At 48.6% G+C, this 16,609-nt stretch overlaps 1 protein-coding gene across 4 annotated transcripts in view; it reads right to left on the bottom strand.

Moving 5' to 3' along the window:
* The window catches only part of HK2 (hexokinase 2), a 58,748-nt gene that overhangs the window by 4,550 nt on the left and 37,589 nt on the right, over window positions 1-16,609 (bottom strand). For 2 of the 4 annotated variants that reach the window (XM_031008185.3, XM_063695755.1), the window contains exons 4-16: window positions 15,774-15,893; window positions 14,822-14,917; window positions 14,247-14,346; window positions 13,741-13,924; window positions 10,891-11,046; window positions 9,279-9,512; window positions 7,631-7,935; window positions 6,337-6,485; window positions 5,957-6,076; window positions 3,191-3,286; window positions 2,402-2,501; window positions 2,122-2,305; window positions 742-897 (exon numbers count right to left, since the gene is read on the bottom strand). In XM_031008185.3, the coding sequence (XP_030864045.1) occupies window positions 742-897; window positions 2,122-2,305; window positions 2,402-2,501; window positions 3,191-3,286; window positions 5,957-6,076; window positions 6,337-6,485; window positions 7,631-7,935; window positions 9,279-9,512; window positions 10,891-11,046; window positions 13,741-13,924; window positions 14,247-14,346; window positions 14,822-14,917; window positions 15,774-15,893 (2,000 nt within the window). Of the gene's footprint in view, window positions 1-741; window positions 898-2,121; window positions 2,306-2,401; window positions 2,502-3,190; window positions 3,287-5,893; window positions 6,077-6,336; window positions 6,486-7,630; window positions 7,936-9,278; window positions 9,513-10,890; window positions 11,047-13,740; window positions 13,925-14,246; window positions 14,347-14,821; window positions 14,918-15,773; window positions 15,894-16,609 lie in introns of all 4 variants that reach the window. The other 2 variants (XM_055378149.2, XM_063695754.1) reach the window with 1 other exon arrangement.

The following is a 16,609-nucleotide window of genomic DNA, read 5'->3' on the forward strand; positions in this document are numbered from 1 at the left end:
TTTACGAAGGAAGTGTAAGTAAAGTTATAGAAAGAAAATAAACCCTCCTATATAAAGAAAGCTATTTTAGAAGCCTGGAATCACCTCGCTGAACATAACAGACCTATAAGCTAGAATATATCTTTCTATTCACTGGTGCAGATGCCCGAGGGGTCTACTCACATCAGTTGTCTAGTTCCTGTTCTTCTCTGCCCTGAGAGTAATGGCACAGCATTAATTTTTAAAGGGCTCTGAAATTCATTGTTCTAATTTGGAGATTTCCCACCATTTGACTGTAGGAGGGAGGCTTTGCTCTAATGAGCCACTGTGTGGCATGTGTCTGCATTGCCTGACGTTCCAACCTTTACTCAATCCTGGCTGCCTGATTACTGCAGCCAGCAGTTAGGAAGGGCTTTCAAGCCGAGTGTGGATGCTTTAATAGGTTATCTTCCTCTGTGCGTTTCAATTTACATGCTATGAGCAGGTATCTTTCTACCTTTGATACATGGTCTAAAACCCAACAATATCACTTTGCATGACCTCAGGCCAGGCTTAGCACAAACTTTCATGAGAATGCTCTGTTTGCCCTTAAAATGACAACTGCCCATAATGTGCTTTTAGTAAACACTATAGACATGAATGTGTTTGCCACTAAACTGACTTTTGTATGAGTCATGCCCTGAGCTATGGAAATCCTTCAGTTTGTCTGCCAGTGAGAAAAAAGGACATGGCCCCCTGCTACCCTGAGCCCTAAGCTCTCACCTCTCAATCTGAGACAAGAACTTGGTTTCAAAGATGCCCCTTGTCTTGAGCCGCTCTGAGATGCGGCCTCGGAAGAGCAGCCCACGCTTGGTGAAATCGATGAGAATGTTACGGACAATCTCACCCAGGTACATTCCACTGATCATTTTCTCGAACCTGCAATGCAAGTAACATTCATGGAAGTAGGAAGGTGGAGGGATGTGTTGAGACAGGACAGGCCAGCTTAGTCACCCCCAGTGCATCAGCAGTGGCAGACAGGCAGACTCCCCTGATGGGAAAGGAATTGCTACTTGATTCACTTGGGCAGGATCCCTGGTGTCTTTGCACGCTAATTCACAACCTTCAGCAACACTGACCACAGTGCCCGAGGCCCGTGGGGCTCCTGGGGAAATAAGCCTTGGAAAGGAACCCACAGGGAAAGGAACTCATTTCCTTTCCAAGGCTTATTTCGAAATTTCAAGAAGCAACTTGAGAAGGAACACACCGTAACCCCACTGGACTTCTCGGAGCAGGGGAGAATGCTGAGTCTTAATCTTTAACCTCACTAGGCATTCAGCAAACATTCTCTTGGACCTAATCATCATTACTCAAGTAACTACTGCCAGCTGTAGGGCCCCCATCCTGGCCACTGGAACTAAACGTGATTATGCAGTGGCTTGAGGGTCTTTTGGTCCTGAATCCTGCCTTGAAAAAAAAACGAGGTCCCTAGTTTCAACCAATAGCCCATCACCACCCCATCTTATCTTGACCCAGCCTGCTTCCTTCATTAATGTTGCCTGCCTGGCCCCTAGAGGCATTTTAGTCTGTAACTTCTGTTCCAGACACATGTTTTGCAAAGCGTATTCTGCAGAACTAGGGTGTTTGATTAATCTAGTTAGGAAACACTACAGACAACATCTTAATGAGAAGTGTGTTAGATCTTAAGCTATTGTCTCTCAGCTCAGACCCCACTCCCCTACCATGCACAGGACCTTGTGACACTGGGGCTGGCCCCTTGCTCAATTCTGACAGTAGGTGGTGCTCCGCACTGGAAGATGGAGGAGGGAGAGGATTTGCTCCTGTCTGCATCACCCAAGAGATGCTCTTCAGCCTGGCAGTAGCAGGTGCTTCAACTTTCTACTTGTTTCTCCTTAGAGTGCCAGACCTAGGGCCTAGTATTCTCCCACCTGTTCTCCTAGGCTTTTGGGTGGGAGATGCTTCTTACATTTACTAACTCAGAACTTTCCAGGTGCATTCGACAAGAAACCCTTTCCAAGAAAACCTCCTTTATTAACATCTCACGAGAACCAGCGTCCTGGGAGATGCCATTGTGGAAGCTCTGATCACTTGTTGCCATCCAGTCCTGGGATACACTTAACAGGGCCCCAGTTGGGTGCCTACCTCTGCTTGCCGGGGTTGAGTGAAAGCTCATCCACAGCCACATCAAATTCTGTGCGGAAGTCATCTAGGCATCCATTGTCCCCGAAGGCCCCCCATTCCATGTTCACACACATCCGCCCCTCTTCTCCTTCCACCAGTTCCACATTGCGCATCTCCTCCATGTAGCAGGCATTGCTGCCCGTGCCTGCCAATCACAGGATACCAGGGCCTCACTCAGCACCATCCCCTCCACACCCAAGACTGTGCATCCCCATGTGGAAAGGGCAGTCTGGGTCCTTACCAACAATGAGGCCAACTTCACAGTGAGGGTCTTCAAAGCCACAGGTCATCATAGTTCCGACTGTGTCGTTCACCACAGCAACCACATCCAGGTCAAACTCCTGAGAGGGAAGAAGCAGATGCCCAGTTCACAGGTGAACCCCAATATTCTCCTTTCAGACAATTGCATGGGAGATTTACAGGTATATAAAATATATATCATACACCATGGCTGACCCTCTCATTCCATTCAGGTCTGTGCTTAAATGTCACCTCTTTGGTGAGACCCTCCCAAGTTGTGCTATTTAACAGTGCCCCTTTCCAGCACACTTGCTCCATCTGCTCTCCTCACCCAACTTCACTCCTTTTCTTTCTTTTTTTTTTTTAACTCTATATGGTCTAAAAAGGGAAGGCATGAATAATACACCCCTTGTTTAGCATATAATCAAGAAATAACCATAAAAATGCGCAACCAGCAGCCCTCATGGCTGCTTTGCTTATGGAGTGGCCATTCTTTTATTCCTTTACTTGTGTGTGTGTGTGTGTGTGTGTTTCACAGCTCTTAACAGCACCTGCCACTAGGTCATGGACTTTATAGAACAAAGCTTTGTTGTGGTCACTCCTGAACCGCCAGTGCTGAGAGCATTGCTTGACACACAGTGCACACTAAACAACTGCTGAACGACACTTGGGTTAATCTTCCTCCCAACCCATGCAGCCACACTTACTGTTGCCCTCACTTTCTGAACACACAGACCAGGCCAATCATTGAGGAGGTGACACATCAGACCTCGTGCCATGTGTCTCCTACCTCTCGCCGGTGGATCGCTTCCTTCAGCAGGGTCACCACGTCCTCGCCCTCGCAGCCAGATGCCTTGAAGCCTTTTGTCCACTTGAGGAGGATGCTCTAAAAATCACACACAAGCATGGAAAGGACATCAGGGAAGAGCTCCCAGGTCAGTTCTGGGGGTCCAGCTGTGCTTCTAGCTCTCAACGTCACAGGTCAGACGGATCCCCCAGAGTCACCAATCATCTCACCCGCAAATTAAACTGTTCCTAAGGTACTTACTTGGATTTATTGAGCACCTACTGTATAGCAGGTACTGGGCTAAGCATAGATCATGCATTACATTATTTAACCCTCACAGCACCCTTGTGGAACATCTATCATGTTTATGGCCACTTTATAAGAAACTGAGGCTCTGGAGTGACTTGCTCAAGGCCTACAGCTTGGAAGAGAGAAGCAGGATGCACTCCGAGGCCCTCCAACCCCAGTGAATGGGCTCATAAGCACCATGCAGCTGACCCTGCTGTGCAACCTCTTCCTATGTGCTTGGTTCGCTCACTAGGCAAAGCAGTTTGCTCTGTCCCTATCCTTTACATCAGAAGGGTCAGTGTATGTCTCCTAATTTTCAAACTCCAGCATCTGGCGAACAAGTGCTTTGCCCACAGCTGGGTGACAGCTAGGCTTCACCACCACCCCATGTCTTTCAGTGAGGAAAACAACTCCAGGCTCCTCCTCAGCATCTTCAGTGGCCCCTTGCCTTCAATGTGGTCCTCTGGGAGCAGATGCTTGATGGCTTTGAACCTGGGAGAAATGCTTTGGGTTTTATTCCCTGATGCCCTCTCTGCTGCCACAGCCCACCAGGAAACAAGCCTCAGGGCTTCAGACTCCTTACCCAAGAGTTCGGCTTCCATAAATGAGCTGTGTGCTCATAACCCACCCACTTGCATGATTTCTCCAGGCCTTGCTCAGGGATTCATGCCCATCAGCTTGGCATTTCATTCACATCAACCTGGAGGTGTCACACTGTGTTCAGACCCCAGGAGATTCAGAAAAACAAAGCACATACCCTCAGAGAGCTGGCTGACCAGTGTGTGCTGATCTCTACCCAGCTCTCTACAAGTTAGCTTCACATGTTTGACGCAAGTTTGTGTTTACAGGATGTTCAAATAACATAATTTCAGGTGATCCTTACTGATGAGGCAAGTGGAGGCCCAACAGCTGGGAAACACAGCTGGGGGCCACAGAGCCCTGGGGCCTCTAACCCCAGGGGCCTCTGCACTGGTGGGATTTCCCCATCACAGGAGGATCTTGCCAGAGCCCACAGGAAGAAATGACTTCTGCTTTATTTGCTCTTAATTTTTACGGCTCTAGACCTAACACGTGCTCCTCACAGAAACCTGGAACACAGAATAAAACCTAATCCAATGGCCTGGAATCTCACAATTCAGACAGAAACAGTTAACACACATTCTGGTTTCCCTGGCAAATATATAAATAAATATATAACCTGTTGGCATGAAAAGTTAAGATAGTATCTACTTGAAAATATTTTGGTAGGAAGTCTAGAAGAAGGATATACACTGGAGGGTTATGCTTTTATCATCCCGTTAATTGTATTTTATGTTTTCTTATAAAGAGATTACCATTTCTAAAGAAAAGTAGTTTTAAAACTTTTTAGTCATACCACCAGTAAATTTTTCATGTGATTAAAATTTATTACAAATAACTAGTGGCTGATACTAGCTAATAAGTGGGTCATAATTTATTTAACTACTATCTCACTATTCAGCAAGTTTGTTTCTAATATCTTTGTTATAATAAGTAATGGTCCATTAAATAGTACATAAGAATTTGTCCACATGAGGCATAAAGCAACGCTAGTCTGGTTAACACTACATGAATGTTAATAGGTGTTGAGAAATACCAGACTAAGCTGAGTTTTTATTGCAGAACTTCCTAAAACCTTAATTATACTAGTGCACATGGGGAATTCTCTCAGATAAGGAGGAGGAGGCATCTACAAAACTCAGTGAAGCAAGGTGAGGGCCACTGTTGCAGGGACCCTGTGGGAAATGCTGCTCTTTCCTTGTCACTAGGGTAGGCTCTTCTGCGCTGGCCCAGCTCTTTCTGTCACTTGCTCCCACCTACATGACCCTCTCCACAATGGGCAGCCTGCTCACCTTTCTTTCCCATCAACTCATTCTTCTGACTTGTTCCAAGTCCTCCTGACATCCCCCAGGTATGCACTCAGATTAACATCTGTCTCACTACCTGTCCTGGGGTCTTCAGTATCCATCCCATGAGGGCCACATTCCAAACAGCAGCTCTTCCTTTTCTGAGCTTGCTTCATCAGCCCAGCTTGTTTGTAAGCATCTAAAGGTAGGAGCCATGCCTTTTATACCTAGCAGTGGCAAGTGCAACATACCACACACCGGCAGCGTGCACGTGCGCTCCTACATGACTGAGACAGAGACACAACTGCTTAAAAACAGTCTCCAGATACCTAATGCTTAGGGCTACCAGTCATCAGCAGATCCAGCACTGCCTATTCAGTTCTCCTCCACTTCTCGGGGCACTCATGTCCCAAAGGCTGTCACAGCTGAGCTAACCTACTTAACCTCCACCAGCCTCAACTTACTCATTCCCATCAAGGAGCCCCTCCCCACTACTGGTCACTCACGCCCTTCTTTCCTTAGTCTTAGCTCAACTTTCTCCCCTGCTCCATACCTGGCTGGTTTTGTTTAGAGTCAATAAAGCCCACAGGAGAGCCCTCCAGGAAGGTGCTGTTACCTCGTCCAGGCTGTTCTGCTGGCAGGGGAAGGAGAAGGTAAAACCCAGAGGCAGGGACACGCCCTTCATGCCCATGTACTCGAGGAAGTCCGCGATGCACTGGACAATGTGGTCAAAGAGCTGCAGGGAGAAGTTAGGACACTGAGGGAGGGGCCCTGGGCAGGGCAGGCTGCCCCCAGTAGGGCCTGCGCACGACATCAATGTTTCTTTCCACCCAGAAGAAATGCAAGCTCAGGCACAAACCTGAGTCAAGACCAGGCTGCAGCCCTGGGTCCAGCTAGCCCTCCCCAGGGTCACAGATGAGCAGAGAAAGCACTGTCCTTGAAGGCAAGAGGTGACGTCCACCAGGGGCCCCTTCCTGGAGGCGCTGCCCTGCTCACCTCGTCGCCGGTGCCGTGCATGACCTCCTGAGGGATGGCGTAGATCTTGTTGTGCATCTCCACTCCACCCCACTTCCCATTCCGAACACGGACCAGCAGGACCCGGAAATTTGTTCCTCCAAGGTCCAAGGCTAAGAAGTCCCCTTTCTCTGGAAAATAAGCCCAGGGAAGTGATAAGTTGGGGCAGAACATGGGGAATGTGGAGACAGTACACTTAAAACTATCCAAATACACCATTCCTGTTCCATCAAATGCCACCTTATATTACATTCTAGAATACAGAAGGAACAGAAGAGTCCAGCTCCCTGAAGGAAGCTGAAGGGAAATCTTTTAAAATGACAAAACCCTCCCTTGTTGGACAATTACAGTGTGCCACATGCCTCACACACAGTCCTCGTTCAACCCTTAGGCAGCCCTGTGAGGGAGACACTGCATTCCTCTCTTAAGGATGATTGGGATCTGGCTGATAGTTAAATCACTTGCCCGGGGCCATACGACCAGGACAGGGTAGAGCAGGGACCAAATCCCAGTCTGTCTCTGGAACCTGTAACAACTGTGCTACACTGGCCTGCTCATCGACTGTCTTCTCTGAATTGGAATAAGACCACCATTTCTGAGGTTACAAGACTTACAGCAGGGGTCAGAAATCTTTTTCTGTAAAGGCCCAGACAGCAAACACTTTAGGCCCCGTGGGTCATGCAGTCCTTGCTGCCACCACTCAACTTTGCCAAGACAGTGCAAAACAACCATAAGCAACGTGCAGACGCATGGGCATGGCTGTGTAATAATAAAACCCTATGTACAAAAACAGGTGGTGGGCCAGATTCAGCCCATGGGCCATAGTTTGCCAACCCTGACTCAGACCAATGTGGTGATTGCAAGAGCAGATTCTAGAACCTGAATTCCTGGGTTTGAATCCCAGCTCTGGCATTTTCTAGTTGTGTGAATTTAGGCAGGTGTCTTAACTTCTCTGCGCCTCAGTTTTCTGTCAAACATAGGTGAATACATAAAATTAACTGCTAATATTTTTTTAACAGTTAACAAAGATTAAATGAGTTCATACACATAAAGTGCTTTGACACACAGTAAGCATTCAGTAAGTGTTGACCATTACTACTGTTTGCAGAGGAGCACCTTGTTTGAGTTTATCAAAGACTAGAACTCCCTAGTAATACGGCTGAAGAAACGTGTTCTGGTTCAAATGTCCAATGCTAATGCTAAGGGATCCCTCCCAGGGTATCAACACCAGGACAAAGGCCCACCATGTGAGCCAGGTGGCAACCCTGCCGTGTACCTGTGCCGTCCGGGGTAGCACACACGTAGGTGGGCAGCATCTTGACGGGGGCACTGGCGTGAGTCTCCTTGCTCAGACCTCGCTCCATTTCTACCTTCATCCTCCTCTTGACCTCCAGCAGCTGGTCATGGCTCAGCTGCAGATGCTCTAATGTCTTCTGGCGGGCACGGTGTTGATCGGCCAGCCGGTAAGCCACTGCTGTCACCATGGCTGCACCTTTGCCACTGCCATCCTCGGAGCGGAGGAAGCGGACATCGCAGCCGGGCACCAGCCGCCGCACGGTCTTATGTAGACGCTTGGCAAAACTGCAGTTCCCCAGGGCGGGTAAGAGACAGGTGTCCATGGTTAGGGTCAATGGTGCAAATAGTTAGACAGTTGCCCACCGCCTTAATCCAAATGCCAAAAGGCACCTGCAGGAGTGGGTGCTGCCCTAAACATCCTCTCTCCACTCTCCCAAGTTAGGAACCACTACAAGAACCATATCAACTATGACCACCCAGGATTGGTTCACCCCCACCAATGAAAGGAAAAGATCTTTTAATAAGCCACTGTCCCCTACATGCAGCCACACAAGACCTCCTCTTCCTCACTGAAGAAGGCCCCCTGGCCACTGCTCCCCTGCCCAACATGGTACCATCAGCCTCTTTGCTGGAGCAGCCCTGTGGTATTAGGTGGTTCTGATGCCACCTACCTGTCTTGTTCTATCACTCATTTCACTAGCTGCTGTCTGGGAAAGACCCAAAATTAAAAGCTAGAGATGCTCTTCTGGACTTTAGCCTCTCTTTTGCCAGTTTCTGCCAATGATCCCAAAGGTGTCTGCACAGCTAAAGACAATGTGTTCAGCCAGGAACTCTCTGGGTAGTGGCCACTTGGAGCCATGGTCCCCAGGGCCTTCCTACTCCAAGTGCAGGAGTAGACTGCAGCCTACTGGGGGCTGTTAGAGATACGGGATCTCAGACTCACCCCAGACCTTCTGATCAGAATCTGCCTTTTAGCAAGATCCCCATGTGATTCACGTGCACACTCAAGTTTTTGCAACACTGGGTAGGAACAGGGAATCTCAGGGCTGAGGCCTCCTGCACCGACCAGTTAAGAAAACAAAGGCACATTGACCTGGCATTCTTATTAGGTGAAAATGATGGGGAAATAAGTAGGCACAATAAAGAGACATCTTCCAGGTCTCAGCTGACATGTGAATATTCTGGTACCTATGACCTGAGGGATCAAAATGTGGACAGGGCAGGATCAATTTAATACCAAGGTCAGCCAGAGAAGCTGGTAACCCCCACTGGGCTGGGGTGTTCCCTGGCAGAGGACATAGCACCTGCAGGAATCACCAAGAATTCTAAGAGTAAAGACAGGAACAATAACGCATACAAGAGGGTGGCAAAGAGAGTGTCCAGCAGCCAGAGGAGCTCTGCGGAGAGCCCGAGTCATCGGTAGCCTTCAGAAATCACCTCCACCCACACCAGATATGACTTCCTCCCATTCCCCCTTGCCCAGGTGGGAACTTTCATTCCACCAAGACCCTCAGCTCTATGGTCCCTCCACACCACCCCTGAAATGCAAAATGGAGCTGGCATGAGGAGTCACTCAGCCCCAGGTACTCCAGGAACTCCGCATCTGCAGGCCCTGCACACTGACTCACTGGGGGTGTTTCTTGTAGACGGAGCCATCGACTCCAATAGTAGAGCGCAGCCGCTCCTCGCCTTTGTTCTCCTTGATGCGCTGCAGCACGGCGGCCAGGGTGGCTGCGCACAGGCTGGCGGAGCGTGTAGACACGATCTGGCAGATCCGGTGAGTGGCCACGCAGTCCTCCTGAGTCGGGTCCAGGCCCAACCGCATCAGGACCTCACGGGCCTTCCGGATGCCATCCTTCTCCCTGGGAAACAGAAAGACAGCGTGTGGGCCCGTGTCTGACCCACTGTGGCCAGTGTGTGTGTCGGGGGGTGGCAAGGAAGCCCTTTAGTTCCAGCAAATTCACCACCCAGTGGGGACAGAATCCCTCTTCATTGCTTAGTCCACCTGTGCAGGGGCAGGAGGAGGAGGAAGGGGGTGCAAAATATAGCACAGCCACCCTGAGGCTCCTCTCCCAGACACCACACACACACACACACACACACGCATGTGCGCGCGCACACACACACACACAGAGACACACGGAATTGAGAAAAACAAGTATTTCTTATGCATGTGCTATGTAAAAACAAGGCCCTGTTCTTGGTGCTTTACCACCAAGTTGTGTGTGTGAGAGTTTGTGTTACATCTGCTTGTGTTAGGGGAGACAGACAGTATCTCTGCTGTCAGCCACTCTCAACATGTGAACCCTGCGGTGATGCCCACCTGGTTTCTCTCTCTAAAGCAGTAGGAGTCTATTGCATTTCACCATGGACTTGGCACTGCTTTAGCTTGTGTCTAAAGACAGTTGGTAAGGGGCTAGTGCTATAACCTTAGCACCCTTCTCAAGGGAACTAAATCTTGCATCACCTTGGGGATACTTGCATCACCTTGCGGTATAGCAACAAGTAGGCCCCATTCCTTCAAGAGTTTCCCCTTAAAACAAAGTCATTTGCACTGTTCCACTGCTCCATTTGGCTCCAAAGACACCTCCTCTCCACCATCTGGTCCCTGAAACACCAGGACTTCTTCAATCTACAAGTGGAAATCTCAAGAACAGCAAACGAGGCCCGCCTGACTCTTGGGATATTGTTAACAAACAAACAAACAAAAAAAAAAGAAATCATGCCATCCTTACTCTTGCCCCTGCTGGGCTGTGAAAATGCAGGCCCCAGCTCTACTTATTAGAATTAATTGGGTAGCTATATCTCTGGCCAATTCAAAGACCTAGCTTTCTATTATGAAGCAGGGGTCATGACAGAGTCCTTTTTGAGAATCGCCAATAGGGAATCAGATGTCAGAGCTTCAGGAGAAGGAAAAGGAGGCAGATGCAGCTAAGTCTTTCAGGGGCCTTCTGGGATCCTCCAGCTTTAAACCCAGTGCAACAGCCCAAGTCCCTGCATATGGAGGCCAACCACCGTTCCCAGTACCATGAGTCACTGGTAGCAATCACACTCGAAATCGACAAGAGTGGAGACTGGTAAGTGAAGTGAAGCCACAGGCCCGCCATGGTCCACGTCATGTGAGACCCTCTTGCAGTCTATACTTGAAGAGTCAAAAGGTACAGCCCCCTCCTCATTCCCCAACTACCCGTCAACTCGTGTGGTGATCCAGCGAATAGAGGGGGCTGGCCAGAAGCTCACCCTTCAATGTCTGAGATGTCTTTGGTCTCAAAGCGACCGGTGTTGAGAAGCTCTGGGCTGAGCTTCCCCCCAAAGAGCAGCTCCTCCTTGGCCATCTTCACCAGGATAAGCCTCACCAGCTCCCCCATGTACATCCCACTGATCATCTTCTCAAACCTGCCGGAAGACACAAACCAAAAACATAAAGTCCCCACTGCCCATGTACTCATAGCTTCCCTATTGAAGCAAGATGCGCACACGTGCAACTTCACAACTAAGGGTTAATGTGTGCAGCACAGCCCAGGAGTAAGATACGTGGAGAGGTAACGGCTCAGAGGGGCTGGCTTGGGCTGTCCCTGCAGGCTGATGGGCCTTGACCTATGGAGAAGAATAAATGAAACTTAAGCAGCCAAATGAAACACACAGGGAGTATGGAACATTCTGGAACAGCCTGTATTTTAGGTAAAGTTATGCGTAGGGTGGTAATCTTTAAAATTCTTCTCTAGCCAGGAAATCATTTTTTAAATTAATATCTTACATAGCCCAATATTTATTTACAAGAGAAAAAAGGCGATCTGATTAGATATGTAGCACAGGCCTAGAAACTCATCAGCTCATACTGTCCGCCCCTGCAAGCCGTTCATCGGCTCCAGAGAAAATGGTGTGAAAACCACCTGGGGCAGGAGATGATGGGGCAACATTATAAAGGCAGGTTGGGATAGAGGAATCTGCACTGGGCTCTGAGCTCTAAATGACAGGTCTCAGGGGTCTGGGAGTGAAACAGGCTTCTAAGCAGGCAGGGGACGGCCCCCAAACCGGCAGTGCGGTCCGGTGATTTAATTTTAACACTAGGTGGCACTGTTTTCTTTGGTAATTGGTCTTTCTGACCAGAACTGAGAGGAAACCAAGCCCTGGTGATGATTCTTTTTGACAAAAGGCCCATTTCTGGGTGTTTGAGAAAGAACCTGTGTCTTAAAGGAGGCACATGGGCCTGCTGCCACTAACTAGGATGAGCCCCAGCGAGGAGGAGGCCCAGGACTGAGATGTGGAAGGGATTCCAAGGTTACCTTTCCGAGAGGAAACCCAGGCCTCCAGGAAGCAGCCTGCTCAAGACCCAAGGCCAAGTACAGCAGCATCAGGGCTAACTGAGAGCTGGCAAAATTGTGAAGATGACGGCGCGCATTTTAAATGTTAGCGCACCCACACAGGCAGAGCTTCAGGAGAAGGAAACCAGCGTGGATGCGAGCCTGGCTTCAACAGTAAGGAACTCCGTGTTGCTAAGTTTTTATTCTAGTTTTTAAAAACACTTTGTTCCAGTCAACATTTGGAAGATACTTACTTGGAAATATATTAGAGGGGACAAAAATTGTCTGTAGTGACTTCAGGGCTACCATGGATGACAATTTGGTGGGTGTCAAAGGATAAGCCAGGGGTGTGTTGTCATGGTCTGGCTGGCAAATTTGTCTTTTGACACTTGAAAGGGCCTTTAGTTCCTCGGAATGACTTGGGTGTGCCTCATTCATGGAGGCAGACACTGAGTGACTTTTCAGCTCATAAACCTCTCATCAGCCATGGCAGACACAACCAGTATGATCCTCAGAAAGTTCAAGTAAAGGACTCATTTCAACATGTGAAACAAGCTTGTGACTTAGATAAATAAACCATGCTTTGACAAAGCAAGGACTCTCAGGCCGGGCGCAGTGGCTCACGCCTGTAATCCCAGCACTTTGGGAGGCCGAGGAGGGCGGACCGCCTGAGGTCGGGAGTTCGAGACCAGTCTGGCCAGCATGGTGAAACCCTGTCTCTAATAAAAATACAAAAATTAGCTGGGCGTGGTGGCAGGCGCCTGTAATCCCAGCTACTCAGGAAGCTGAGGTAGGAGAATCGCTTGAACCCGGGAGGCAGAGGTTGCGGTGAGCTGAGATTGCGCCATTGCACACCAGCCTGGGCAACAGAGAGAGACTCTGTCTCAAAAAAAAAAAAAAAAAAGAAAGAAAGAAAGCAAGGACTCTCCTGGGTTACCCACCACAGACTTGATTTATAGGGTTCAATTTTCCTGTCCAAGTAGAGATCTGCACGAAAAGCTTTTCTACAACAGTCACAAGACCAGAGATGATCTGTATTGCTCAAAATATTTTGCAACTGCTTCAGACCTTGAAGCAATCCCTGTTTCAAGATCTTTCACACGCACATTTGGCAAATGTTTGTGAGGGTGAAATAAGGTTTTGTAAGAGATAAAAGCAACTAAAAACAAAGGCAGGCCAGGCTGGAGAATACAATATTCAGGATCCAAAATGCTAGACGCCCCTCCTCCAATCCATCCCAGGACATAGTTGGGCCAAGGTCCAAGTGAAGGAGGCCAAGGAAGCTCCTCAGCCAATGTCTCCAGAGGCCATGGGTCTGCCTGCAGCTGCAGCAGGAGGCCCTGGGACCCCAGGGAGCAGCAATGAGCAGCCAGCTGTCAGCCTGTCCTCTGGGTGGTGATGGAGTTGGAGCTATGAAAGGAGCTTTCAGAGACCCCAATCTTGGCCACCTCAACACAACTTTCCTTAAGTGGCTCACAGTTCCCAAGGACAATTTACAAATAGAAGGTGGAAAGAAAGAGCAGGGCCACCCACTTACACTCAGAATAGAACCTTCCAAAATGACTCCTGTGAAGTCACATTATTAGCTATAATCTGGTGTATCCGCTTGCTCTCTGTTTTAGATCCTCTCAGCAATTTATAGTCACAGACATTCCTATGACCAGTGGCCACCTTGGCAAGCTTTGGGGATGTAAGACTGTAAAGAAACAACCCCCTGGTCCCGACCAGCCCCAGACTCAGCTCCAGGCCCCCGCCAAGCCCACTCGCACAGGAAGGGCCTACTCACAGTTGCTTTCCCGGGTTCAGTGAGCCCATGTCAATCTCCTGGTCAAACTCAGTGCGAATGTCGTTGAGCGAGCCATCGTCCCCGAAGGCCCCCCACTCCATATTGATACACATCCGTCCCTCGTCGCCTTCCACCATGTCGATGTGGCGCATCTCTTCCATGTAGCAGGCGTTGCTGCCCGTGCCTGCCAAAACAAGGGACGGCTATGCACACGCCTGCTCCGGCCCCTTCCCACCCCTCTTCCCTCTTATACTACTGTCCCGAGACTGCCCGGCCAGGGTGGCTGGGATTTCTCACTGCAGACTCTGGGGGCATCACAATACACGGTCTAATCTTCTGCCACCCCCAACTCCATGAGTCCCTGCTCAGCTCTCGAAAGTGACTGGACCATTATCTTCTAATATGAACTACAAAGGAACACCCAGCCCATGGGCCCCTTCTCCCTTTCCAGCCCACACCCCCATCCCTTGGCCAGCACAGGCCCTTCATGCACGGTGTTCACTCACCCACAATGAGACCAATCTCACAGTTGTGGTCATCATAACCACAGGTCATCATGGTCCCAACTGTGTCATTCACCACAGCCACAATGTCGATATCAAAGTCCTGTGGAGATAAACGGGAGGGCTCTGACCTTCATCATCACAGAGGGCGACTTTCCTAACACCAGCTGTACATCACTCTTCCTCCTCCTCCTCCTCCTCCTTCTCTCTCTCTCCCCCCTCCCTCCCCATAACTCCTCCTGTGATAAGACTTTTAATTCATTCTCTCTCTGAGCCATTCCACTCCCATGTCAACATCATTCCAACTTTCTTACTTGGAAATCACATTCAAGTCTTCTTCAGGTTAAGAACTAAAGAGTTTTTCTTGTGCCAAAGCTAAGATTATTTATCCATTTGATAATCTAAAAACCCTCAAAGCAGCAGATCACATACAAAATTATTGAGTACATGTGTCAGGGAAAAGAGAACTCTCCTTAAGCTCCACGTAAGCAAACAATGATGAGTCGAGGACACTCAGGGAGTCTTCAGGGTGGACCCAGAAAAGCCCACAGACCCCAAGCTCTTGCCACCCCACTCACCCCTCTCCTCTGGATGGCCTTCCGGATCAGAGCCACAACGTCTCTGCCTTCCACTCCACTGGACTTGAATCCCTTGGTCCATGAGACCAGGAAACTCTGGAAAGGGACCAAGAAGTGAATATTGATTTCCCACTAAAACTGAAACTCACACCACACCCCTCAAACCTCCGTCATTAGCAGAGACCTCTGCCACTGGGGTAAAGTCATGATTGAATTTGTGTGTTACTTCCTGGCTAGCCTAGGAAAAAGAAACTCAGGACAACTGGCACTATAAGACACAGTCATGTGCCGCATAACAATGTTTCAGTCAGTGACAGATTGTGTATACTGCGGTGGTAACAAGATTATAATAGAGCTGAAAAGTTCCTATTGCCTAGTTAGATAGACAGATATCACTGTGTTACAATTGCCTATAGCATTCAGTACAGTAACATGCTATACAGATTTGTGGCCTAGGAGTTAACAGGCTGTCCCATACAGCCTAGGTGTGTAGTAGTCTATACCATCTAGGTTTGTGTAAGTGCACTCTATGATGTTTATACATAAGTGAAATCACCTAATAAAGCATTTCTCAGAACATATCCCCATTGTTATGCAATACATGACTGTACTTGTGTCCTTACATCATTAACTCTCCGAGTATCTTTCTTCCAAGGGTCTTTATCACAACACTTTAGACTGGGGAGTTCCTGATTTCTCATTCCTGTTTCTGTGGAGGGGATAAGGATACTGTGCAATGTGTGTGAGAGAGAGGGTGATAAAGGGCACTCCCAACCCCCCAGATTTCTTCACCAGCTCCCCCATCGACATACACAGTCACCCGGAAAGGCAGAACTTCATCTCCACAATCCTCCAGTGCTACCACCACCACCACAGCAGGTGGCTCAGAAGTCCCTCTCAGCCCTCCCAGCCCCAAGAGTGAAGCAACAAGTGTCTGAAGAGCCCATCTTACCTCGTCTAGTTTAGTCTGGTGGCAGGGGAACGAGAAAGTAAAACCCAGTGGGAGCTTCTTGTCTTTGATGTGTAGCTTATCCATGAAGTTAGCCAGGCATTCGGCAATGTGGTCAAACAGCTAAGGATACATGACACAGGGTGGTGAGCAGAGAGGTCGAACAGCATAGAGATTAAGGGCATGCACTTCTGGCTCAGCACATAACTAGCTGAATGTGTGCAAAACCCATATCTCCTCTGATATCTTCATTTGCTCACCTACAAAAAGGGAATTATAACTGGATCTGTCCTCATGGAGTTATGAAAAGGAGTACATGAGTCAATACATAAAGGCTTAACATTAGTTTTTGCCCACTAAATATTGTCCTCTACTTAAGCCATTTATCTAAACTGCTGTCAAGATAACCCTGTGAGGTAGGGGAAATCATGGCCAACATTAATCAGAAAGTCGCTTCATGCCCGGGGAACAGAACATTCTTTGGTGGCCCTGTCAGAAACCCATTGACATGGAAGCCCAGTTGACGATCATACCAAAGGCCAGCCCATCTTGCTGCCAAGAAGTATTTTAGCATCCCTGTCTCTGGTGATGGGGTGGGGGGTGGTTTGCAGGGACAGCATTCTCTGTTGGCATTCTATGAACCAACTTAACAAAAAGAAGTAATTTTTATATTTTTTTCTCCATTCTAGAAAACTAATCTCCTGAGGGCAATTCAAAGAAGTTATCTTTGTTTTCTAACTTTCTAAACAGAACATCCAGTAAGTCCATGAAGAGCGCTGAGAAATAAATCGCATTTTGTGGGTGAGCAGCCTTACAACCGTGACCGCACACACTCACTG

This window comes from Gorilla gorilla, chromosome 12, assembly GCF_029281585.2.
Source record: "Gorilla gorilla gorilla isolate KB3781 chromosome 12, NHGRI_mGorGor1-v2.1_pri, whole genome shotgun sequence".
NCBI lineage: Eukaryota > Metazoa > Chordata > Mammalia > Primates > Hominidae > Gorilla > Gorilla gorilla.